Below are 26,755 nucleotides of genomic sequence, written 5' to 3'. Positions count from 1 at the left end.
GGAAGGAAAATTGCTTGAACCCAGGAGGCAGAGGTTGCAGTGAGCTGAGATAGCATGCCACTGGACTTCAGCCTGGGTGACAGAGCAAGACACTGTCTAAAAAAAAAAAAAGAAAGAATATATTCTGTTAATTGTACATTATATGGAGCCACCAAAATGCTAATACCAAAGAAAATAAATGATACCAACTGGGAGACTAAGAAAGGGTTTCAGAGGCAGCATATTTTGCTCTGGGAGTTAAAAGAATCACCACATTTTTTAACAGGCCAAAACTTCCCCCTGTACTTGGAAATGAATGAATGAAACTATTAATAAATAAATGAATGAAATATGGAACTGTGTCCTGTGCACCTTTCAAGGCTCAAGATATATTTGATATTATTAGTCTAAACCCTACCAAAAATATCTCTAATCTTGAAATTCTCCAAGATAATTTTTCCATAATTTAGGACAACACTTACCTTAGCTTCATTATTGTAAACTGATAGCTTAGAGTGAAACCTACTTGATTTATAGATGAAGGAAGCATAGGTAAAGGATTAAATTCCTTAAGTTTTTCATCCATTATACATTTAGAAAACTTGATCGGCATAGACGTGTGTTCTTTGCCACTGTGGCTTTCTTCTCAGGGTAACTGCCATTCATTCGCCAAACTCCTGTTATGTGCATCTCTCTTAGATGAAAATTATGGCAAGCAGTATGTGATCCCTGTTGTTAACATGTTTGTGGTCTAAATGGAGCAAATAAGGCATTCACATGTGAAAAGTTAAATAATATAACAAACTAAAATAGATGTCATCAGTTTTATAGTACCAAAATGACAAAGGAATTTGGAAGAAAGAGAGACCCTTATAAGCTGGTGTGGTTCCAGAAGGCATTTGGAAGAGGTAGAATTTGATCAGAATCTTGAAATGTGAATAGGGAACTATCCCATTTGGTGGCATAAAAATGATTTTATTCATAAAAAAGTATCCCCGTCTGAGCATTCGATACAGTGTGGTTTTGTTTCCTGATGCTGCTGAATCTTAAATTAAAAATGCTTTAAAATTTATGCTTTGGTGGATACATTTTCCATAGACAAGAAGCAGTGAAATTTGAAAAACAAAGATTCATTACTGAACAGATAAGAGTGATGATTTTTATATGTCTAGGAGAATTAGACAAAATACTAACAACTTTGTTGTTTTTGTTTTAGACAGACTACTCTGATAGTTTATGTTTTGTCTTTTATTGGAATGGTTATCTTTACCTTCACATTGGACCTTGGATACATTATCATCGTGTTTGTTACTGGAGGGGTGCTTGGGTAAGTATCAGATGTGTTTAGGAGGAGTGATAGCATGCTGTTATAATTCTGAAGTATTATTACTCTGGTCTCTAATTTTTTAAGTTCATCCAAAGGTTCTTCAATATTTTAAACTTTAAGGATTCATTCTATGCATATAAACGTGTAATTCTTAAGAACTATTAAAATTCTTTAAAATTGGTTTTTGGTATACCATAGGTAAAAAAAATGGATAAGCCTTACTTAATCTGTGTAAGTTTATTTGGTTACAAAGACAGTTGACTTACAAAACTAGAAGTAAATTTTTCTCAGAAAAAAATTTGATATTTGTTGCTTCCAGTTCTGTAACCTTGAGCTGATTGGTCAATAATAATAGTTCCTTACTTTGACATAGCAACTTCAAAATATTCACTTATTTGGTCATTAGAATAAGCCTGAGATGCAGAATGATTACATCAGTATGTGATTGTGACCTTCTGATAATTCTTTCTATAATTCTGGATTTATTTTCCTAGCTTCTTCATGACTGGTTACCTCCCTTTGGGTTTTGAATTTGCTGTTGAAATCACTTACCCTGAATCTGAAGGTACTTCATCTGGTCTTCTTAATGCTTCTGCACAGGTAAACCTCTGATTTCTCTAAACCTGAGATGATTATTGTACCAGATATTCTAGTGAGTAATGAGTTTGACCATGGTTTTATTTGTTGTTGTTGTTGTTTTGTTTTTTGGAAACAGGGTCTTGCTCTGCTACCCAAGCTGGAGTGCAGTAGTGCAGTCATGGCTCACTGCAGCTTCAAACTCCTAGGCTCAAGCAATCCTCCCTCCTCTGCCTCCAGAGTATTTGGGATGACAGGTGCACACCAGCATGCCCAGCTAAATGTTTTTTGTTATTTTTTGTAGAGAGGGGGTTTCGCCTTGTTGTCCAGGCTGGTCTCGGACTCCTGGGCTCAAGCAATTCGCCTACCTCAACCTCCCAAAGTGCTAGGATTACAGGTGTGAGCCACTGTGCCCAGCTTGACCATGGTTTTTGTTTAATAATTCAACTTTTCAATGAATGTTTCTAGAAAACAAATCATATAAACAATAAGTTAAGAAAAGTTCTGGTGAAAACTTTATACTTGTTTTAAATAAGTAAACTTAATAACAAATTATTTTTCTTATTGTATTTTAGATATTTGGAATTTTGTTCACATTGGCTCAAGGAAAGCTCACATCAGACTATGGTCCTAAGGCAGGAAACATTTTTCTCTGTGTCTGGATGTTTATAGGCATCATTTTAACAGGTAAATTAGGGTGTTTGCCTGGCAAAAGGACTTGTGTCATGTGTTGATTTTCATGTATATTGCTTCTCAATAGCTTGGCAGAACTCAAGGGGAAAAAATGAGGTAAAAAGCAGGACATTATTTGTTTTCTTCTAAGGACATGAATCTATTACTTCATTCTGCAGATTTCAAATTCAATATAGTTACTCTGCATAGCAAGCAAAACTGTTGTAAAAAGAGTAGTAAAGGCCTGGTGCGTTGGCTCATGTCTATAATCCCAGCACTTTGGGAAGCAGAGGCGGGCAGATTACTTGAGGTGAGGAGTTTGAGACCAACCTGGCCAACATGGCAAAACCCCATCTCTACTAAAATTTGCCAGGTGTGGTAGCGCGCACCTGTAGTCCCCGCTACTTGGGAGGCTGAGGCAGGAAAATTGCTTGAACCCAGGAGACAGAGGTTGCAGTGAGTCAAGATTGCACCAGTGCACTCTAGCCTGGGCAACAGCAAGACTCTGTCTCAAAAAAAAGAGTAGTGAAGACCTGGAGTTGGGAAGACCTGGCCTCAAATTGCGATTCTGCTGCTCACTGGGAGTGTGACTTTAGACGGGCTGCTTAACCTCTCACATCCTCCTTTCCTCATTTATATAATAGAGCGTTAAAGCCTGCTTTATAGGGTTACCGTGAGGATTAATTGAAATGGTTCATGAAAAGTTCCTAGTGTCTGGCACCTGGGACGTGCCTAACACGTGTTTCTACTGTTACAGTGTGGTAGAGGTGGTAAGCAGTCAAGTGGTAGTGGTGGAAATAGTATGTGGAATCCTTAGCTAGTGCTTATACTTCTCAGGTATAGTCATCATAGACATGGGCAGGAAAGAAAATAGTGCTCAATCTCCAGAGAAAGAGAATGTCAAAGAATTTTTATCCATAGTTTGCCCATGCACATGGGTGTACAGTAGATTTGGAAGCAAGACTTATGTTCAGAAGTATTTCCAGGTGCATGCTGGCTTGTAGTATTATTTTACTTTGTGAATTTCCTTCTGTATCCCTTTACCGTCGTGAGGGACAGAAGCTTTGTATATTCAGGAGAGATTATAGTCAGCCCTTTGTGTATCCCGTGGGTTCTTCATCTGTGGATTCAACTGTGGGTTGAAATTAATTGGAAAAAAAATGGATGGTTGCATCTGCACTGAACATGTACAGACTTTTAAAATGTCATCATTCCCTAAACATTATAGTATAACAACTATTTGCATTGTATTCGGTATTAGTAATCTAGAGATGGTTTAAGTATGTAGGAGGATGTGTGTATGTTATATATAAATACTACCCAGGGGGGTCCAATCTTTTGCCTTCTCTGGACCACATTGGAACAAGAATTATCTTGGGCCACACATGAACTACTCTAATACTAATGATAGCTAATGAGCTAAAAAAAAAATTGCAAAATATCTCATAATGTTTTTAAAAAATTTATGAGTTTGTATGGGGCCACATTTAAAACTGTCCTGGGCCACATATGGCCTGCAGACCACAGGTTGAACAAGCTTATACTACACCATTTCATATAAAGGAATTGAGCATTCATGGATTTTGGTATCTGAGGTGGGTTCTTGGAATCAGTTCCTTGCAGATACCAAGAGAGATTGTGCTTCTTTGATCTGGTTATAACTTAGTTGGAGGACAGAATCTATCAGAAAGATGTGAATCAGAATTTCTTCTACTGTTTGTTGAATACCTGATCATTCTTTGTGAAACCTTCAATATGAAATCTCACCAGTGATAAAGATTTTGGGTATACACAACTACCTAAGGTTGCTCACTCATTGTTTTATGAATGATAGGAACCTGAGCATTCATTCGTTAAGCTAAAGGAAAGTGAGTGTAGTCTGTTTCCTCAAAGAAAAAGCATCTTATCACAAGGGAGTTTTTCCCCCATCCAATTAGTAAAATGAAACATACAAAACTGTGAAATATGTAATATATTAACAATATATTAAATAAATATGTAATATTTAACTATTCTTTAATAAGTAATTCCATGTTGGTTCTTAATTTCTAGGCAAGTATTATATCTTATCTAAGACTATTACTATTGGCAGGACGTGGTGGCTCACGGTTATATTCCCAGCACTTTGGGAAGCTGAGACAGGCGGATCATTTGGGGTCAGGAGTTCGAGACCAGCCTGACCAACATAGTGAAACTTCATGTCTACTAAAAATACAAAAAAATTCAGCCAGGTGTGGGGGCACACACCTGTAATCTCAGCTACCTGAGAGGCTGAGGCAGAAGAATTGCTTGAACCTGGGAGGCGAAGGTTGCAGGGAGTGAAGATCACACCACTGCACTCCAGCCTGCACAACAAGCAAGACTCTGTCTCAAAAAAAAAAGTATTATTGTTATACCAAAGAAGGGAGCAGTTTTGTAATTCCCTTTCAAATTACTTTTACAAGAGATTCATGAATACTAATTCAAACAAATCAAGTCTTGAAAAATAAGAAGTGAGAATAAATCTTTAAAATTAGTTTTACATTAATGCTTTTACCATCTCAAATGCTAATTAATTTCTCTCATATGTTGAGTATTTTACTACAGAGCTTTATTATTATTATATCTGTTATGGTCTTCTGCGATAGTGATCTTTGGTGTTACTATTGTAATTGTTTGGGGACATCATGAACTACACCCATAAAAGACAGCGAACTTAATAAAGGTTTTGTGTGTTCTGACTGCTCCACTGACCAGCCATTCCTATATCTCTCTTCCCCTTATTGGGCTTCCCCTGTTCTCTGAAACATGCAATATTAACATCAGGGTCCTGATTAATACCCCTGAATTAATATCCCTACAATGGCCTCTAAGTGTTTAAGCGAAAGGAAGAGTAGTAAATCTCTCATCTTAAATCAGAAGCTAAAAATGATTAAGCTTAGTGAGGAAGTCATGTCAAAAGCCCAGAGAGCCCAAAAGGTAGGCCTTTTGCACCAAACAATTAGCCAAGTTGCTAATGCAAAGGAAAAATTCTTAAGGGAAATTAAGAATGCTACTCCATTGAACACACAAATGATAAAGCACAACATCCTTATTGATATGGAGAAAGTTTGAGTGGTCTTGTTAGAAGATCATACCAGCCACAACATCCCCGGAAACCAAAGCCTAATCTAGAGCAAGGCCCTAACTGTCCAATTCTGTGAAAGCTGAAAGAGGTGAGAAAGTTGCAGAAGAAAAGCTGGAAGCTAGCAGAGGTCAGTTCATGAGGTAAGGAAAGAAGTTGTCTTCATAACGTAAAAGTGCAAGGTGAAGCAGCAAGTGCTGATGTAGATACTGAAATAAATTATCCAGAAGATCTAGCTAAGATTGTTGATGAAAGTGGCTACAATAAACAACAAATTTTCCACGTAGATGAAACAGGCTTATATTGGAAGAAGATGCCATCTAGGACCGCCATAGCTATAGAGGAGGAATCAATGTCTGGCTTCAAAGGACAAGCTGACTCTCCTGTGAGAGGTTGATGCAGCTGGTGACTTTAAATTGAAACTAATGCTTGTTGACCATTCTGAAAATCCTAGGGCCCGTAAGAATTAGGCTAAATTTGCTCTGCCTAAGCTCTATCAATGGAACAATGAACCTGAAACCTGTAGTTGATAGTACATCTGTTAATAGCATGGTTTGCTGAATATTTTAAACCCATTGTTGAAGCCTGCTACTCAGAAAAACATTCCTTTCAAAATATTACTGCTCTTTGACCAATTCACCTGTTTACCCAAGAGCTCTGATGAAGATGTACAAGGAGATCAACGTTGTTTTCATGCCTGGAAATACAGCATCCCTTCTGCAGCCCATAGATCAAGGAGTAATTTCAACTTTCAAGTCTTATTCTTTAAGAAATACATTTCAAAAGGCTGTAGCTGCCAGAAATAATTATTCCTCTCTTGGATCTGGGCAAAGTAAATTGAGAACTTTCTGGAAAGGATGCACCATCCTAGATGCCATTAAGAACATTCTTGATTCATGGGAGAAGGTCAAACTATCAACATTAACAGGAGTTTGGAGGAAGTTAATTCCCATTCTCATGGATGATTTTGAGGGGTTCAAGACTTCAGTGGAGGAAATAGCTGCAGATGTGGTGGGAATAACAAGAGAACTGGAATTAGAAGTGGAATATGAAGAGGTAACTGAATTGCTGCATCTGTAAAACTTGAACAAATGAAGGGTTGCTTCTTATGGATAAGCAAAGAAAGTGTTTTCATGAGTTGGAATCTACTAGTAAAGATGCTGTAAATGTTGAAATGACAACAAAGGATTTCGAATATTATATAAACTTAGTTGATGAAGCAGTGGCAGGGTTTGAGAAGATTGACTCCTATTTTGAGGAAGTTTTGTGGGTAAAATGTTATCAAACAAGTATTGCACACAGAGAGATCTTTCGTGAAAGGAAGAGTTGATTAATATGGCAAACTTCGTCACTGTCTTACTTTAAGAAATTGTCACAGCCACTCCCACCTTTTAGCAACCACCACCCTGATCTGTCAGCAGCCATCAACATCAAGGCAAGACCCTCCACTAGCAAAAAGAGAACTTGCAGAAGGCTTGGATAATAATTAGCATTTTTTAGCAGTAAAGTGTTTTTTGTTTTGTTTTGTTTTGTTTTAGATGGAGTTTCGCTCTTGTTGCCCAGGCTGGAGTGGAATAGCGCCATCCCGGCTCACTGCAACTTCTGCCTCCTGGGTTCAAGTGATTCTCCTGCCTCAGCCTCCTGAATAGCTGGGATTACAGATGCCCACCACCATACCGGCTAATTTTTGTATTTTTAGTAGAGATGGGGGTTTCACTATGTTGGTTAGACTGGTCTCAAACTCCTGACCTCAGGTGATCCTCCTGCCTCGGCCTCCCAAAGTGCTAGGATTACAGACATGAGCCACCGTGCCTGGCCAGTAAAGTGTTTTTAAATTAAGGCATGTAGATTGATTTTTTTTAGACATAATGCTATTGCAAACTTTAAATAGACTACAGTATAGTATAAACATAACTTTTTATGCACTGGAAAACCAAAAAATTTGTGCAGTTTCGTGATCTCGGCTCACTGCAAACTGCATCTCCCAGGTTCAAGCAATTCTCCTGCCTCAGCCTCCCTAGTTGTTGGGACTACAGGCGCGTGCCGCCATGTCCGGCTAACTTTTTGTTTTTACTAGAGATGGGGTTTCACTGTGTTAGCCAGGATGGTTTCAATCTCCTGACCTTGTGATCCACCCACCTCGGCCTCCCAAAGTGCTGGGATTACAGGCATGAGCCACCGTGCCCAGCAATATTCACTCTTGTGGTGATCTGTAGCTGAACCCACAATATCTCTGAGATATACCTGCATTCCCTTCTGCCTAGAATGTCGTCCTCTCCTCTTGTCTGCTTGACAAGTTATTACTCAGTTTTTTCCAGTATCAAGTATGTCTTCTCTGGAAAGCCTTCTCTAATTTCCTTTGGCTGACGACATAGACTTTTTTGCTCCCACTTCCCCACCATACCTTGCAATTATCATACACTGTTATACTTGTTTACATGTCAAAGTTTCCCTAGATGGGAGAGTCCTTTCATAAAAAGAATTAGTTTTTATTTTTGTATCATTGGTTGCTAGCATTCCCGTGTTTGTTCGATAATGAATGACTTACTAATTGTTAACAACTTCAGAGAGGTACTATTATTTTTCAGGCTATTGGGATGCTGTTAAATATCATGACACTACAGTGTATTAAATTTGACAATACCAAGAAAGACTTTGAGTTGCTTTTAAAAAAATCTTCACAAAACAGTTTATAGTAAGTCCATTGATGCCTCTCTGTTTCAGCATTAATCAAGTCGGATCTGCGAAGACACAACATAAATATAGGAATTACAAATGTTGATGTTAAAGCTGTAAGTAATGAATATTTTTATGATTATACTGTTGAGAAGTATGTATAGAATAAATGTGAAACCATGTTTTTTTATTTAGCTATTTTTCCCCCGAGTCAACTGTTGATCTGTTATAATAGGATATGCCAGATGCTATACATTTTTAATCTTCTGATTATTTTTATAGGTACCAGCTGACAGTCCCACAGACCAAGAATCAAAAACGGTTATGTTGTCCAAGCAGTCAGAATCAGCAATTTGAAGAGAAAGGAAAAGTTACTATCCTGTAGTAATTGGGGACAATGTGATCATCCTTGGAGAGATATATGAGCACCAAGACTGGGTTTGTATGTGGTGGGGGAATAGACACACTTACTTGAAAATTACCATATGAGCTCTAAATGCATAATTATTATTTTGCTTAATTGTTAATTTAAGGGAAATTTTCTTAAAATTCTTCTGTTTACATCATGTTAACACTATTGTTTATCTAATCAGTATCCAGTTTTTAGTCTTATATTGTATCTGAAAGTAAGCTTCTTGACATTTACTTTTTAAAAGTCGATGTTTTTCTTTTTTGTAGAAAATGGAAGCTTAGAAGACTTTTTAAAGTGATAATATGGGGTGTTCAGTCCCCATAAGATATAATAGTTCATGCAGTTTATATATTAAAATATCCAGTGGAACTAAATGTACAATATATTCCTAATTGGCTGCCTTTTCACTGTGCTGACCAACTGTTCAAGCCACTTCATATGAGTACAACATACCAACATGACACTACTCACCCACAAAGGACAGCATTGGGATCAGGCTTTCAGATGACCTCTACGATTTTTCCCATTTACTGTACTCTTGTTACAAAGTACTTCTTAACACATGCAGTCAAATGGCTACAAAAACTATTCTGTGTACAGATTCTACCCAGACTTTGGTCTTAGAATTATGTTCTCATTAAGGAGCCTGGTTATAGGCTCGTTCTGTCTTGAGTTCTGTTCTGTGCTGCCTTTCTATCATGGATAAATGCTAACACTGTATTTCTTTCATTTCAACTTGAGATAGAGTAGTTTTGTACCCATTGCCTTTTTTTTATTTTAAACTCTCTTCTTTCTTTTTCCTGATGTGTAACTTTCTAGTAAGACAATTTTATCATATATGTTACTGGCTATTTCATGATTTCTTGTATCACATCCTATATTTTGCTTCGAAGATTCCTGAAATAAGGAAATCTGTAATAACCAGATAGCCTACATGTCTCCATTTAGTGGAGATCTCTTGAATGCTGTTTGAATTCTGCAGTGTCATTTTTATGACCATTCTCCTTTGAGGAATACTATTCCCAGGTACATGCTCCATCAGTGTGCCAGGGAGTGGATTCTTTTCTTCACTGCAGCGTCATCACACTGTTGGAGTTGTCTGCTCTTTTACATGCTCAGGTAGGGAAAATAGGACCAAATATATTTCCACAGTGCCTACCACTGTGTCATGTTTACAGTGAGAGGTTAAGTATTGTTGATGTCCTGACTCTGAGCTCATGGGGAGTATCTTTATAGTAATGACATTTGATCAGCCATAGAATTTACATTATGTTCATATGCACCCAAAAAAGCTAGTCAGGTAATGAATACCCTTGAAGTGAATAGCAGTTTTGATTTAGGCAGTGTGTTAGGCCATCCTTGCATTGCTATAAAGAAATACTTGGGCCAGGTGTGGTGGCTCACGTGTGTAATCCCAGCACTTTGAGAGACCGAAGCGGGTGGATCACCTGAGGTCAGGAGTTCAAGACCAGCTTGGCCAACATGGTAAAACCCCATCTCTACTAAAAAAATAAATAAATAAAATAAAATAAAATAAAATAAAATAAAATAAAATAAACCAGGCGCTGTGGCTGTGGCTCATGCCTGTAATCCCAGCACTTTAGGAAGCTGAGGCAGGTGGATCACGAGGTCAGGAGTTCAAAACCAGCCTGGCCAAGATGGTGAAACCCTGTCTCTACTAAAAATACAAAAATTAGCCGGGTGCAGTGGCAGGCGCCTGTAATCCCAGCTGCTCAGAAGGCTGAAGCAGGAGAATCACTTGAATGTGGGTGGCAGAGGTTACAGTGAGCTGAAATCACGCCACTGCACTCCAGCCTGGGAGATAAAGTGAGACTGTCTCAAATAAATAAATAATACCTGAGGTTGAGCACGAGCACGATGGCTTACACCTATAATCCCAGCACTTTGGGAGGCTGAGGTGGGTGGATTACTTGAGGTCAGGAGTTGAAGACCAGTCTGGCCAACATGGTGAAACCCCATCTCTACTAAAAATACACACACACACACACACAAATTAGCCGGGCATGGTGGCACACGCCTGTAGTCCCACCTTCTTGAGAAGCTGAGGCATGAGAACTGCCTGAACCTGGAAGGCGGAGGCTACAGTGAGCTGGGATTGCACCTCTGCATTCCAGCCTGGGTGACAGAGCAAGACTCTGTTTTAGGAAAAAAAGAACAGAAATACTTTAGACTGTGTAATTTACAAATAAAAAAGGTTTAAGTGGCTTATGGTTCTGCAGGGTGTGCAAGCCTGGCACCAGTGTCTGCTCGGCTTCTGGGGAGCCCTCAGGGAGATTTACTCATGGTAGAAGGCTAAGTGGGAGCAGAGATGTCACGGCGAAGCAGGAGCAAGAGAGCAGGGAGGTGCCATACACCTTCAAACAACCAGATTTTGTGAAAACTCACTCACTACTGCAAGAATAACACCAAGCCATGAGGGATTCACTCCCAGGACCCAAACACCTTCCATTAGGGCCACCCTGCAACATTGAGGATTACATTTCAACATGAGATTGGAGGGACAAGTATCCCAACTTTATCAGGCAGAATATATGCATTGATATATATTGAAATTATAACTTTATAATCAAGTTACTGTAAATTATGTAGAATCTGACCCTGGAGAATGTGTTACCTTAAGAATTTGACTAAGAATCAGGAACTCTGTGTCCATGTCCTGGATGTGTTTCTGTACGTTCCTATAACTCTGGACAAGTCGTTAAACCTCTCTGGGCAGCATTTTCCTCATCCATAAAATGGATGTGTTCAGTTTGATCTCAAAGATCTTTTCAAAATATTAAATGCTATTAATCATGGAATAGACCAAATTATTATATCACAGGAACTTGAATCCAGCCAGAGAAAAAGTCCCTGGACAACAGTCAGTTGAGGGTAACTCAAGCAGAGTATGTCCAATCATTACTTCTTTTGATATTTATGTTACAGGTAAAAACAGCCAAAAATATATTTTAAGGTCTCTCCCCAAATAATTGTTTTTGTTTTTAAACTATCAGTGTTGTTTAAACTAATCATGTACTTGTTGAGTTCCTGAGGTTTTGAACAAATTACAAATGAAATTTAGAATACTTTATTTCTGAAAAGCATATACATATATGTTTGTGTATTTTTCCTTGTTAGAAAGGAGGTGAAATATGTGACAGAATGCAAAATGAATTGATAATTTTTCTGTATTTTGAGTGAAAGTTGTCTGTAATATGTCAAACAAGAATGTTATAAATCTACAGTAATATGTGACTTAATGACAGCTATATTCTGAGAAATTTGTCGTTAGGTGATTTCATCATTGTGTGAACATCATGAAGTGTACTTACACAAACCTAGGTGGTAGAGCCTACTACACACCTAGGCTATATGGCAAAACCTGTCACTTCTAGGCTACAAACCTGTACAGCATGTTCATGTGTTGAATACCGTAGGCAATTGTAACACAATGGTATTTGTGTAGTCTAAACACAGAACAGATAATACATTGTGCTACAATGTAACAATGGCTGTGGCATAACTAGGTGATAGGAATTTTTCAGCTCCATTATAATCTTATAGGATCTCTGTCATATGTGGTCCGTTGTTGAGCGAAACATCATTATGTGGCACATGACTGTATGTCATATTTTCGGAAAATGGAATAGGTAATCATCACTTGTGTGAATTTTAATCAAATGATTTAGGAAAGAAACTGGATGTTTTAAAAGCTGTTGCATTTATTATAAATGTCACAAATACAGCTCTTGCCTATTGAGAATGTTGGAGAGATGTCTTTAAAAAATGTTTATATGTAAAAATGTGTTTGTATGCAATAGCTCGAAAAATGCCTGTGTCGTAAGTCATTACTCATGTTCTAATTTTTGCTCTTTGTACTGTTTATCTGTATGCTTGTTCTTCAATATTTCAGACTCAAAATAAATTTATTTTTTTATGTTAATTTGCTATGACTTTTTGAAAAATTCTGATGCTTAGGTACACATGGGGAGTTTAAAGGGATTACAAAATTTCAGAATGGGAATGAGGGAATGAGGTAGTGCGTGGAACATAAAATAGGGAAACAAAGTCTACCAGGATCAGGGCTAAAATAGATACTAAAATATTTTATTCCTTTAAAAGTAACTTTAGAGAGTGATGTTAGCACGATGGCAGAATAGGAGCTTTGTATCATCATTCTTCCACAGAAGCATTGATTTTTACCAGTACTTTCAGACGATAGTTCTTTTGTAGGAATCCAGAAGTCCAATGTAGAAGTTCCAGCACACCCTTGGAGCAGAAATATCTGAGAATAAATGCATTAAAGAAAGGAAAAAGAACATTTTCACTTTATCTGCATCACTCCTCCTTGAAGTTGGCACAACTTAGTGGCAAGAGAGACTCCCCTCAGTCCACGATTTCTCCCATAGGAGAAGGTGATAGCATAGTGAGTGAGTGCTCAGCCCCTAGCTGTGTGGGATGCAGCCTAAGAACCCTACCTCTTTCTTACCCCAATTAAAATACTGAGGTGATTGGCATAGCTAAGTGTTGGGAAAGGCTGGGAGGAGGGAAGAAAGGCTCTGAAACCTGCTCAGCATTCCACAGACTCCATCAGGAAGCGTACACACCAGCCACTGGGATACCTTGCATATGGACCTCCCACATGACCCATGGCCACCCCAAATGCTCTGTGCACCTCACCCCCTTCTCCCTGAGGCTGGCTTCCCAAGCATGCCACATTGGATGGCAACTGCAAACATCAAATATAGAGACAGATGGCTTGATTGTGGAGCTGGAGCAAGGTACACAAACTTGAGTACTTAAGGGCACCACCCTAGGGGAAACAAATAGTATGCTGTCAGCACCTGGCCTGGCTTTGTGGGATTGAGAGAAGGCGTATAATTTCTAAGAATCCCCTGCTGCAACTGAGAACGGGTTGTGGAGCAGGTGAATCCACAGGAAAGGTAGGAGAGAGCCTCAGAATTCCTAGCCAGGCAGATTGATGAAGGCATTTCTCTCCTGAAGCTAGTCAATTAAGACTGGAAGAAGTGATTTTCTTCAAATGCAGGGATAGAAATGGAAGACTTCAAGAAAACAAACAAAAAATGGAAACATGATATCACCTGAGGAGCACAATAATATTACAGTAACAAATCCAAAGAAATTGAGATCTATGAATTGCTTGACAATACATTTAAATTGTTTTAAGAAAATTCACTGAGCTATAAGGAGAACAGATACACAACTCTATGAAATCAGAAAAACAATGCATGAACAAAATGGAAGTTCAGCAAAGAGACAGAAATAAAAAACAAATTCTGCTGCTGAAGAATACAATCAGAAAGGAAAAAAAAGAATCTGAATTCCAAGACAGGTCATTTGAAAATATCCAGCCAGAGGAGAGAAAAAGAACGAAAGGATTAAAGGGAGCTTATGAGATTTATGAAACAATATTAAGAGCTAACATTTGCATTATGGAAATAATGAGAAGAGAAAGAAGGAGCAGAAAGCTTATTTAATAAAAAATGGCTGAAAGCTTCTCAAATGTGGGACACAGACATTAAGGTATATGACGCTCAAAGGTCTGCAATCTGGTTCAACCCAAAAAAGACTTTGCCAAGACACATTGCATTCAAACAGTCAAAAGTAAAAGAATTAAACTTTGTTTATAGTATAGTCACAGATGTATGCAACCATTACCACAGTCAACTTCAGAGCATTTTCATCACTTCAAAAAGAAATTCCTTACCCCATAGCTATCACTCCCCTATGCCTTCATCTACCACCTCATTGATTCCTTAAGGATCTAGAACTAGAAATACCATTTGACCCAGCCATCCCACTACTGGGTATATACCCAAAGGATTATAAATCATGCTGCTATAAAGACACATGTACACATATGTTTATTGTGGCCCTATTCATAATAGCAAAGACTTGGAACCAACCCAAATGTCCATCAATGATAGACTGGATTAAGAAAATGTGGCACATACACACCATGGAATACTATGCAGCCATAAAAAAGGATGAATTCATGTCCTTTGTAGGGAGATGGATGAAGCCGGAAACCATCATTCTGAGCAAACTATCGCAAGGACAGAAAACCAAACACTGCATGTTCTTACTCAGAGGTGGGAATTGAACAATGAGAATATTTGGACACAGGGTGGGAAACATCACACACTGGGGCCTGTCGTGGAGTTAGGGGGAGGGGAGAGGGATAGTATTAGGAGATGTACCTAATGTAAATGACGAGTTGATGGATGCAGCACACCAACATGGCACATGCATACATATGTAACAAACCTGCACGTTGTACACATGTACCCTAGAACTTAAAGTATAATTTTTAAAAAATGAAAAAATAATAAAAAATTTTTAAATAGAGATCAAAGGAATTTTTAATGCAGCACAAGGAAAAAGAAGCTTATCACATATGAGGGAGACCCCATAGGCTATCAGATTTCTCAGCAGAAACCTTGCAGGCCAAGAAACAGTAGGATGATATATTCAAAATGTTGAAATTTAAAAAACAAAAATAGGGCCAGGCACAGTGGCTGACGCCTGTAATCCCAGCACTTTGGGAGGCCGAGGTGGGCAGATCACAAGGTCAGGAGATCGAGACCATCCTGGCTAACAGAGTGAATCCCTGTCTCTATTAAAAAATACAAAAAATTAGCTGAATGTGGTGGCGGGTGCCTATAGTCCCAGCTACTAGGGAGGCTGAGGCAGGAGAATGGTGTGAACCTGGGAGGCAGAGCTTTCAGTGAGCCAAGATCGTGCCACTGCACTCCAGCCTGGGTGACAGAGCAAGACTCCATCTCAAAAAAATAAAATAATAAAATAAGATTAAAATAACAAAAAAAACCCTGCTAACCGAGAATACATTACCTGATAAATCTGTCCTTCAGAAAAGGAAAGATTAACTTTCCCAGACAAACAAAAACTGAGGGAGTTAAATCACCACTAGACCTACCTTGTGAGAAATGCTAAATGGAGTTCTTCAAGTGGAAACAAAAGTATGCTAATTCTAATGCTAATATGAAAACATAAAAAGGTATAAAACTCTCTGGTAGAAAAATTTTGACTATACATATATAGTCAAAATCAGAATATTCTAATATTGCAGTGGTTATGTGTAAATCATTTTAATGCGTGTACAGGCTAAAAGACAAAAATATTAAAAATAACTAGCTTTGGTAATTCATTAATTGATACACAATATAAAAGGATGAGTATTGTGACAGCAAAAGCATAAAATGGGGGCATATAAAAGTGTAGAGTTTTTGTATGTGAACAAAGTTAAGTTGTTATCAGCTTAAAATAGACAATAAGATGTTTTATGTAAGCCTATTTTAACCACAAAGCAGAAACCTGTAGTAGACACACACAGCTAAAGAGAAAGGGATCTGGCCGGGCGCGTTGGCTCACGCTGGTAATCCCAGCACTTTGGGAGGCCTGGAGATCAAGACCATCCTGGCTAACATGGTGAAACCCCATCTCTACTAAAAAAGACAAAAAAATTAGCCAGGTGTGGTGGCAGGCACCTGTAGTCCCAGCTACTTGGGAGGCTGAGGCAGGAGAATGGTGTGAACTTGAACCCAGGAGGCGGAGCTTGCAGTGAGCCGAGATCGCACCACTGCACTCCAGCCTGGGCAACAGAGAAAGACTCTGTCTCAAAAAAAAAAAAAAAAGAAAGGAATCTAAGTATACTACTAAGGAAAATCATCAAATCACAAAAGACAGCAAGAGAGGAAGAAAAGAACAAAGGATCTTTAAAACAGCCAGAAAACAATTAACCAAACGCCTATAAGTTCTTACCTGTCGATAATTACTTTAAATGTAAATGGGTTAAATTATCCAACCATAGACATAGATTGGCTACATGGATTTAAAAACCAAACTGTATGCTGCTTACCAGAGTCACTTTAGCTTTAAAGGTATACATAGGCCATAAAGGGATGGAAAAAGAGAATCCATGCAAATGGAAACAGACATAGAGCAGGGTAGCTTTATTTATTTATTTATTTTTGAGACAGAGTCTCACTCTATCACCCAGGTTGGAGTGTAGTGGTGCAATCTCTGCTCACTGCAACCTCCAACTCCTGGGTTCAAGTGATTCTCATGCCTCAGCCTCCCAAGTAGCTGGGATTACAGGTGTGTACCACCACACCCATCTAATTTTTATATTTTTAGGAAATGGAGTTTCACTGTGTTGGCCAGGCTGGTCTTGAATGCCTGACCTCAGGTGATCCGCCCACCTTGGCCTCCCAAAGTGCTGGGATTATAGGCATGAGCCACCATGACTGGCCAAAGTTAAGTCCATTTGGTCTAAGGTGTAATTCAAATCCAATGTTTCCTTATTGATTTTGGCTGGATGTTCTATCCATTGTTGAAAGTGGGGTACTGAAATCCCCTATTAATTCTACTGCTATCTATTTCTCCTTTCAGATCTGTTAATATTTGCTTTGCATAATTTTAAGTAGTCCACTGTTGGCACACACACACACATGCACATACAGCTTGTTAGATCCTCATAAAGAATTGACCCCATTAAGGCCAGCCACGGTGGCTCATGCCTGTAATCCCAGCACTTTGGGAGGCCAAGGTGGGCAGATCATGAGATCAGGAGATAGAGACCATCCTGGCCAATGTGGTGTATCGAATATTCCATTTAATAGCACAGAATATACATTTTCCTCAAGTACATATGGAACATTCTCCAGGATGGATCATATGTTAGGCCCAAAAGAATGTCTTTAAAATACATTTAAATAAGAAATACAATTGAAATAATCATATATTCCTTAAGACATAATATCATATTAAGCAACTTTTCTGATGCTTACAATGATAGGAAATTACACAACTACATATTATTTCACAATGACAAGAAATTACCCACCAACAGAAGGAAAACTGGAAAATTCAAAAATATGTAGAAATTAAACAACAGATTCTGAACAACCAGTGAGTCAAAGAAGAAATCAAACAGGAAATCAAAAAATATTTTGAGACAAATGAAAATAGAAATACTTTCTATTTCCATTACCATATCAAAACTGATGGAATGCAGCAAAAACAGTTCAAGGAGGGAAATTATAATAATAAATGCCTATGTGAAGAAATATCTTAAATAAATCACCTAACTTTACACCTGAAGGAACTAGACAAAGAAGAACAAACTAAGCCCAAAATTAGTAGAAGGAAGGAAATAACAAAGATGAGAACAGAAATAAATGAAATGTAGACTAGAAAAATAATAGAAAAGATCAGTGAAACCAGGAGTTTTATTTTTTGAGAAGAAAAACAAAATTGATGAACCTTAGAGTAAGAAGGAGAAGTCTCAAATAATTGAAATTGTAAATGAAAGAGGAGATATTACAACTGATACCACAGAAATACAAAGAATCATAAGAGACTATTAGGAACAATTGTACTTCAACAAACTGGATAACCTAGAAATTAATAAATTTCTAGAAACATACAACCTACCAAGACTGAGTCATGAAGAGAGAGAAAATCTGTGTAGACCAATAACAAGTAAGTAGATTGTATCAGTAATCAAAAATTGTCCGTAGAAGTAAAACCTAGGTCCCAGTGGCTTCACTGGTGAATTCTACCACACATTCAAAGAAAATAATACCAGTTCTTCTCAAAGTCTTCCATAAAATTTCAGAGGATGAACACTCCAAACTAATGGTCAGCATTACCCTGACACAAAAACCAGTCAAGGACACTATAAGAAAATAAAACTATAGACCAGTATCCCTGATCCTCAACAAAATACTAGCAAACCAAATTTAACAACACATTAAAAGGATCATACACTATGATCAAATGGGATTTATCCCTGGGATATAAGAATGGTTCAACATATGCAATTCAATAAATGTGATATACCATAAGAGTAAAAATTATATGGTCACCTCAATAGATGCAGAAAAAGTATTTAACAAAATTCAACACCCTTTCATGATAAAACCTCAAAAAAAAATAGATATAGAAGGAACTTACCTCAACACAATAAAGACCATTTATGAAAAGCCCACAGCTAACATTATATTCAATGATGAAAAAGCTGAAATCTCTTCCTCTGAGATCCAGAACAAGGCAAGGAGGTCCCCTCTTACCACTCTATTTAGTAGGATTGGAAGTTCTAACATGAGTAATTAAACAAGAAAAAGAAATAAAAGGCATCCAGATCTGAAAGGAAGAATTAAAATTGTCTCTGTGTGCAGATAACATGATCTTATGTATAAAAAACTGTAGAGATTCTATGAAAAAACATTTAAAAATAATAAATTCAGGAAAGTTGCTGGATACAAAATCAACATATGAAAACTGTTGCATTTCTATATACTAATGAACTATCTGAAAGACTAAGCAAAAAATTTCATTTACACTAAGATCAAAAAGAATAAAGTACTCAGAAATAAGTTTAATCAAGGAGGTGAAAAATCTGTACAATGAAAACTACAATGCATTGATGCAAGAAATTGAAGACAAATTAATGGGAAGATATCCCAAGGACATGGATCAGAAGAATCAATATTGTCAAAATGTCCATACTACCCAAAGCAACCTTAAGATTAAACACAGTCTCTCTCAAAATTCCAATGGCATTTTTCATAAAAATAGAACGATCTTAAAATTTGTGTGGAATCTCAAGAGAACTTGAATAGCTAAAGCAATCTTGAGAAAGATCAAAGCTGATTCACACTTTCTGATTTCAAATTATATTACAAAGTTACTGTAATCAAAACAGCATGATCATGGTACTCTCATAAAAACAAACATACAGGCCAGTGGAACAGAAAGCCTAGAAATAAACTCATACATATACTGTCAACTAATCTGTGACAAGAAAACACAATGTGGAAGGGATAGTCTTCAATAGATACTGTTGGGAAACCTGGATAACTACATGCAAAAAAAAAAAAAAAAAATGGAATTGGATTCTTACATCATACACAAAAATCAACTCAAATGGATTAAAGACAGGGCAGGTGCAGGGGCTCCTGCCTGTAATCCCAGCACTTTGGGAGGCCGAGGTGGAAGGATCACTTGAGCTGGGAGTTTGAGAACAGCTTGGGCAACATAGTAAGACCTCGCCTCTACCAAAAAAATTTAAAAATTAGTCAGGTGTGGTGGCACATGCCTGTAGTCTCAGCTACTCAGGAAAGCTGAGTTGGGAGGATCACTTGAGCCTAGAAGGTTGAAGCTGCAGTAAGCCGAGATTGCACCACTGCACTCCAGCCTGAGTGACAGAATGAGACCTTATCTCAATAACAACAACAACAACAATAACAAAGACTTAAATATAAGACCTGCAATCATAAAATGTAAGGAGAAAACACAGGCATTGATGAGCAATGATTTTTTTTTTTAATATGACACTAAAAACAGAGGCAGCAAAAGCAAACATAAACAAGTGGGACTAAACTTTTAGCATAGAACAGTAATTTTACCCACCACCACCACCTTTGCACCATCATTGCAAATGTCAACACAGTGAAAAAGGTATATAGCTTCTTTGTATTATCATGAAAAGAGTTTGAACATTATGGATTCCCTGAAAAGGGTCTTGCTTCTAGAAAGGAGAATCTGGCTATCACTGCAATGATCAATGATTGACAATCTGAGAATATAGAAAGAATAAAGAGTAAGGGAGGATCAAGGATCAAAGGTAGGTGGAACATAAAGGAGGTAGGTGGAACATAAAGAGTTAATGGAGACAAAGAAGGAGCCTAAGGGAAAGACAGGAAGAATTTGGGTGGTTTTATTAGTGAGGCCAAAGAGGAGAGAACTGGTAGCTGCAAAGGAAGATACTACCTCTGTGTAAAAGGAAAGTTATAAAACTTTCCATTGTCATGCCATTTAAATGATAATTAGTATGATATTTCAGGATAAAGTTTCCAACATTATTTAGCTTTACAAACAGCTAAATATTTGAGGCAAAAGCCATGGAACTGTTTAAAATATAAAATAGTAACATGGCATTTTATCTGTTACTAGTTACCCTATAAGAAATAGAAACTTTAAAATTTAAGACCTTTCTCAGATCCCATTGAGAATCACTAAAATTTACATTTGGATTTTCAGTGGGAAAAACGACTTCCATCCAGAAAAAAAGATACCTTTTTATTTTCAATAGCAGGCAAAGAAATCTAGGTAAGTAACACATTTCTGAAGTCAACTCTTTCCTGTAACCCACCTGCTAGTGTCAGCTTCCTGTCCTCACCACACTGCCCCTCACTTTCTGCAAGAAGAGTGGTCAAACTAACAGGTGACAGCCCACCCTGAAGTAATTTCAGGGCCCTTGACAGGATCCCATGCCTGGAAAATGCCTTTATGACCTTTCACCGGAGATACAATATCTTTGGGTCCCTAAAGAGAGATAAGGTTTCAAAGCACAGCAGACTACCAAGAGGGAATATCTCATCTTAAATCTGTGCTAGTATCTGATGGCTGTCCTGCGAGCAGGTTTGAATAGGCCTGGAGGCCCTATAGCCTTGAGAAAGGAGAAGAGGACGGCACAGGAGAGAAATTTAGAAAGGACTCCTTAAAATAAGACATATGAGCCTCATTTTCCATTTCGAGAAGTGACGTATTAAGCCTTTGCTTTATCTTGTTATATGTACCCATTTGCACTTTTCCCTTTATCTAGATTATTTTAACCCCCTGATGAAATGGTAACTGTAAAGAGAACAACCTGGCGGAAACCAGTGGAAACTTGATTTCTGGTTGGAGCCCGTAGGTTTTGGTTGACAAATGCTGCTTGAGTGTACCTCTCATTCCCATAATGAGGAAAACATTTGGTTCTTCCAGGGATGAACTGGCCCAAAACTCCCTGAGATAAAATGATACATTAGATTTTTATAAAGTTTCATAATGCATAACAATTAAAATGAGGCTGAAATAGGAGTGACAGTGCTTTCTTTTTCAGTGAAAAGACTGAATCCTTCAAAACATACTTTGACCCCAAACCGAGACAGACAAGCTCTGGGTCATTCCAGCTAGGGCAGAATTTGTCCACGGCCAGAGCTTTCTATTGTGTCATCAGGAGCTCAGAATTTAAAAAGATGTCCCTGGAGAGGCTATACACAGCAATAGACTCATTCTTTGCAACGTTATTCAATACTTGGTACTCTTATTCATAAGGTAGTTTCTTTGAATGGTTTTCTTCTGTTATTTATGTGCATTATCTCACTGCCTCAACTGTACCATGAGCCCTTTGAAAGTATTCATTGGCCAGGTGCTGTGGCTCACGCTGTAATCCCAGCACTTTGCGAGGCCGAGGCGGGTGGATCACCTGAGGTAGGGAGTTCAAGATCAGCCTGACCAACACGGAGAAACCTCATCTCTACTAAAAATGCAAAATTAGCCAGGCATGTTGGCACATGCCTGTAATCCCAGCTACTCGGGAAGCTGAGGCAGGAGAATCGCTTGAACCCGGGAGGTAGAGGTTGCGGTGAGCCAAGATTGCGCTATTGCATCCCAGCCTGGGCAACAAGAGCAAAATTCCATCTCAAAAAACAAAAAAAAGAAAGAAAAGAAAATAAACAAAATATTCATCACGGATTACAGGATAAAAACATGGTCTTTCGGGGGCTCGAAGTCTTAGGTTTGAAACCTATTTATGATCTTGAGGAAGTAACTTAAACCCTATGAATTTCCGTTTCCTCCTCAATTAAATAGGACAATATTTCCTGTTTTGCAGCTTTGTGGCGAGGGTTAAATTTAAGCAGAAAGCACATAGTAGGTCCTCAGTGAATCAGATCCATTATGATTCTCATTTTAAAAAACAGTGTGAATAGGAACTTGCTGCTGATAACACACACTTGAGAAGCAACAGCCTGATTTGAAAGAACCAGTGTTTGAACTTGACGTTTTTTGTTTGTTTGTCTGTTTGTTTTTCGAGATGGAGTCTCGCTCTGTCACCCAGGCTGGAGTGCAGTGGCACAGTCTTGCCTCACTGCAGCTTCCACCTCCGGGTTCAAGTGATTCTCCTGCCTCAGCCTCCTGAGTAGCTAAGATTACAGGTGCACGCCACCACACCCGGCTAATTTTTGTATTTTTTTTTCAGTAGAGATAGGGTTTCACCATGTTGGTCAGGCTGGTCTCGAACTCCTGACCTCATGATCCGCCCGTCTTGGCCTCCCAAAGTGCTGGGATTACAGGTGTGAGCCACTGCCCAGGCCTAAACTTGACGTTATTTATAAGCAGCTGCCAATAAAATTATTATTATCCCAAAATATTGTCACTTGCATGTGCATGTGGGTACAGTGCTGAGCACTGTGCAAAGATGGTGAAACAAAAATGAATTCAGAAGATACCTGAATTCAGGGGAAATATGGGCAAATGATACGGTAGCCAAGGGATTTGGACACCAAAAGAACAAAACTGAGTTGCTTTTATGAGCAGGAAAAATGGTTCCTATATTTATTGTGCAATCCTCAACAAAGGAAATTAAAAAACAAATTTTTTGTGGTGAGGGGGTTGGGGGTGTTGAGGATAAGGGACAAGGATGTGCCAGCAAGCCCACTACCCATACACAACTCAATTTTTGTTCTCTTTTAGTTTATATGCATGCATAATTTTACATAAGAATAAAGCAATTTCTATATTTAACATAAGACCATAAGCATTTTCCAATTGTCCTTTTGAACCGTTATTTTACATAACCACATAATACTGCAATAAGCTGACATAACATCGTTACCTAATGCTTGTCTACTCGTGGACATTTATTCATTTACTTATTCAACATGGAGCATTTAGAATTTTGTCAGTTTGTGGTAGCAGCTGGAAATGCAAAGACAGTGTTCCTCTTTCAAGATGCTCAAAGACAAGAAAAGAAATCATTTCAGTCCACAGCACTTGCCAAGAGGACATACACGTGCAAATGAAACAGGAGCCCCAGGGGGACAGCGGCCCCTCCTGCTAGACACAGACACGCAGGAGCAGACTCAGTTTTCAGTGTTGGAATCAGACAAGGCTTTTCTGACCGTTTGAGCAGAGGATTGCGCTGCGCAGGAGGCCCCCGTTTGACTGTTTTATGCCCCTTATGCTTCTCTGTCCATCCCAGAACTCATTCTCACCTTCTAGTTTGTCAAAATACTCTCTCATCTCCTTTCATCTCAGATACAAAAGACAGGCAACAACCTCAAATATAATCCCAGTTGTATTTGCATTTTAATGTGATCTAGGCTGAATAGATACAGCTCAGCCAGCATCCATTGTCCAGTAAGACAAACGGGGTGGGGTTTTGGCTCTCCTTGTGTCCTTAAAATTACTCTGCCTTAGACCAGTGCCTCTTTGGCTTGCAAGTACATCTGACTTTTTCTAAGCCCTGAAAATCTGGCAGCTAGACCCTGACCTGGCACTGTACCTGGAGAGAGCCATTTCCATTCCACAGATGGGCAAAGCACCCTCTCTACTGGTCATGTCATGAACTGTTACAGATTCATTGCTGAAATTTCACTGGATTGTGGTGAGGGGGTTGGGGGTGTTGAGGATAAGGCACAGGGATGTGCCAGTTCATTTCAGCCATATCATGAAACCTGTAGCAGTCACTTGCCCCAAACACAGACACGCACACGCACGCACACAGAGACCTGCCACTGCCTGGATGGAAGGTCACATTGCATGGGGCAGTGGTGAAACATTAGCCATCAATGACCTTTCCAGTGACGCAGGAAGCCAAATCATGGGATGGTCTATGCGAGAACAGCCCAGTGACTCAGCTTACCTGGAGGTAGAAGTTGTCCAGGACACCACTTCTGTGAAATGGGAGAGAGCATGCTGTTTTTCACCAAAGGCTGCTCCTTTGTGTAATCCCTTGGGCGCCCTCGGGCTGTGCTGCTCCAGGCCCCACCCAGTGGCCCAGTGAGGGGCTCCCTTCCACAGGAACCCCTCAGTCACACCCGCATGCTTTCTCTATTCCCGGTCCCCGGGGACGAACAAGCAGGAAACGGCTGCCCTGCGCTGAAACAGCAGATGCACGTGGGGCAACAGGATTTGGACACGGTGTTAGCCTTGGAGCCAGGTTACTTGGGAATCTGTGAAAACAAGCTCTCCAAGTCTGGAGAGATGCTCTCCTGTGCCTGGAAGAGTGAAAGCACCATTCCTCAGCCCAGCGTTTCTCCCTCATTGTATGCTTCTCGGGGAGAAAAGGACACGATTTTCACACACACACACACACACACACACACACACACACACACACACACACGAGTACTGTGTATTTCTGCAACACTGGGGTAAACGGATGAGGCCTGTGAGTGGAGCCCCAGCATGATCTCCAGTACCCCACCTCCTGCCTCCCACCCCAGGGCCGAGGGCTCGCTACATGGCATCCGTTAACCCAGAGGTTCCCAAAGTTGTAGCTGCCTGGGAATCACCCGGAAGGCCTGTAGGAACACAGTAGGTCTGAGGCGGGACCCAAGATTTTGTATTCCTAACAAGGTCCCAAAGAACCCTGGGATCTTGCTGGAGCTGTTGATTTGGGACCACACCTTGAAAGCATCGTCCTGCAGTAGCTGCCCCAGGCAGCCAAGAACAGCCACTGCCTCTCCCCACCGTGGCTCCGTGGCTCCCGGGCTGTCCCAGAAACACTCCCTCTGGCCTGATTGGAAAGATGACCGGGCTGTTCTTTTCTTTACGGAAGGCTTTTGTATTTCCCCCATGAAGAGGAACAATATAGAGATTCGGTTTCCGGGCAGCCTGGCTGTTCCAAAACCGTGGGTGCATCTGTGACTGTGGTGGGGAAAGAACACAGATGGTGCTGCCAGGCCGTCTCCAGACTGTGGAAGCCACAAGCCACCGGCGTCTGCTTCTGTGGAGAAACAAACTTCAGCCACCCACGGGCGCCCCCGCACGGGCCGGGCTGATTCCTCGAGAGTGGCTGGCGCTGGGCCTGCCCAGCACTCTCCCCTACCTTATCCTTACCTTCCTCCCCTCCGCTATCCTCTGGGGCAATTCAGAAACGGTACAGTGGATGTGAGAAGGGAGTGGAGGATGGGGAAAGGCAGGTTGGAAAACCTGGCCTCGAGGTAATAAAAGTGATTTCCCACCTAGTGAAGGCAGCACTGACATCCGCTCCATGCAGTCCCGGGATGGCCACCAAGTGAGGGAGCAGCAAAAAGGAGAAGACGCAGGGTAGGAGAGAAGAGGCTCTGCCTCCCAGACTGCAAAGGAGATCCACCGCTTCCAACAGAGAGCATTCCTAGGCTTCAACCACAGCCCTCGTTCTTCTGAGAGAGTACAGGCAGGAAAGACAGACGTTCACAGTCTTGATTTTTTTTTTTCCTCCAGAAATTACCTAGAGATCCCCAGGACTGCCATGCTGGGCCAGACTCACAGGACACTACTTCCCTGAATTATTTGCTTCTAGAACTATTGATGATGGGTTCGTCTAACCCTTCCTTGATTTGTTTGTTTCCATTATGTTATTTATAAAGATAATGGGTTGTATGATAAAGACTTCTTTTTTTTTCTTCTCTCTTCTTTTTTTGGGAAGGAATCTCGCTCTGTCGCCCAGGCTGGAGTGCAGTGACGTGATCTCGGCTCACAGCAACCTCTGCCTCCTGGATTCAAACAATTCTCCTGCTTCAGCTTCCCATGTAGCTTGGATTACAGGTACCACCACTACGCCTGGCTAATTTTTGTAGTTTTAATAGAGACAGGGTTTCACCATGTTGGCCAGGCTGGTCTTGAACTCCTGACCTCAGGTGATCCACCCACTTCGGCCTCCCAAAGTGCTGGGGTTACAGGTGTGAGCGCCCGTGCCCAACCTTCTTTCGCTCTTTAAATTATCTCTTAAAATTGATTCTCTCCTTTGGGTGTTCATCCTACAAGTTGATTATGGAATTGGTTCATTTATTCTTTCAACACACATCTAACAGCACTTTGGGCCAGGGGTTGGGGTTGCAGAGCCAAGCAAGACCTCATGCTAGCCCTTTTAGCCTAGTGAGGACAGACATGTGGAGAACTTCAAAGGTGAGAAAGTGGTAAGGAGGGGCCA

At 39.7% G+C, this 26,755-nt stretch overlaps 1 protein-coding gene across 1 annotated transcript in view; it reads left to right on the top strand.

The window, feature by feature from the left end:
• Positions 1–8,815, top strand: part of FLVCR1 (FLVCR heme transporter 1) — a 32,233-nt gene extending 23,418 nt beyond the window's left edge. The window contains exons 6-10 of the mRNA XM_003918797.4: positions 1,196–1,306; positions 1,801–1,906; positions 2,458–2,569; positions 8,382–8,449; positions 8,616–8,815. Coding sequence (XP_003918846.1) covers positions 1,196–1,306; positions 1,801–1,906; positions 2,458–2,569; positions 8,382–8,449; positions 8,616–8,690 — 472 coding nt within the window. The 3' untranslated portion in view covers positions 8,691–8,815. The remainder of the gene's footprint in view (positions 1–1,195; positions 1,307–1,800; positions 1,907–2,457; positions 2,570–8,381; positions 8,450–8,615) is intronic.
• The last annotated feature ends 17,940 nt before the right edge of the window (positions 8,816–26,755 follow it).

Source organism: Papio anubis, chromosome 1, assembly GCF_008728515.1.
Source record: "Papio anubis isolate 15944 chromosome 1, Panubis1.0, whole genome shotgun sequence".
NCBI lineage: Eukaryota > Metazoa > Chordata > Mammalia > Primates > Cercopithecidae > Papio > Papio anubis.
Note: the sequence above shows the minus strand (reverse complement) of the source record. Positions and strands in the feature narration are given on the sequence as shown.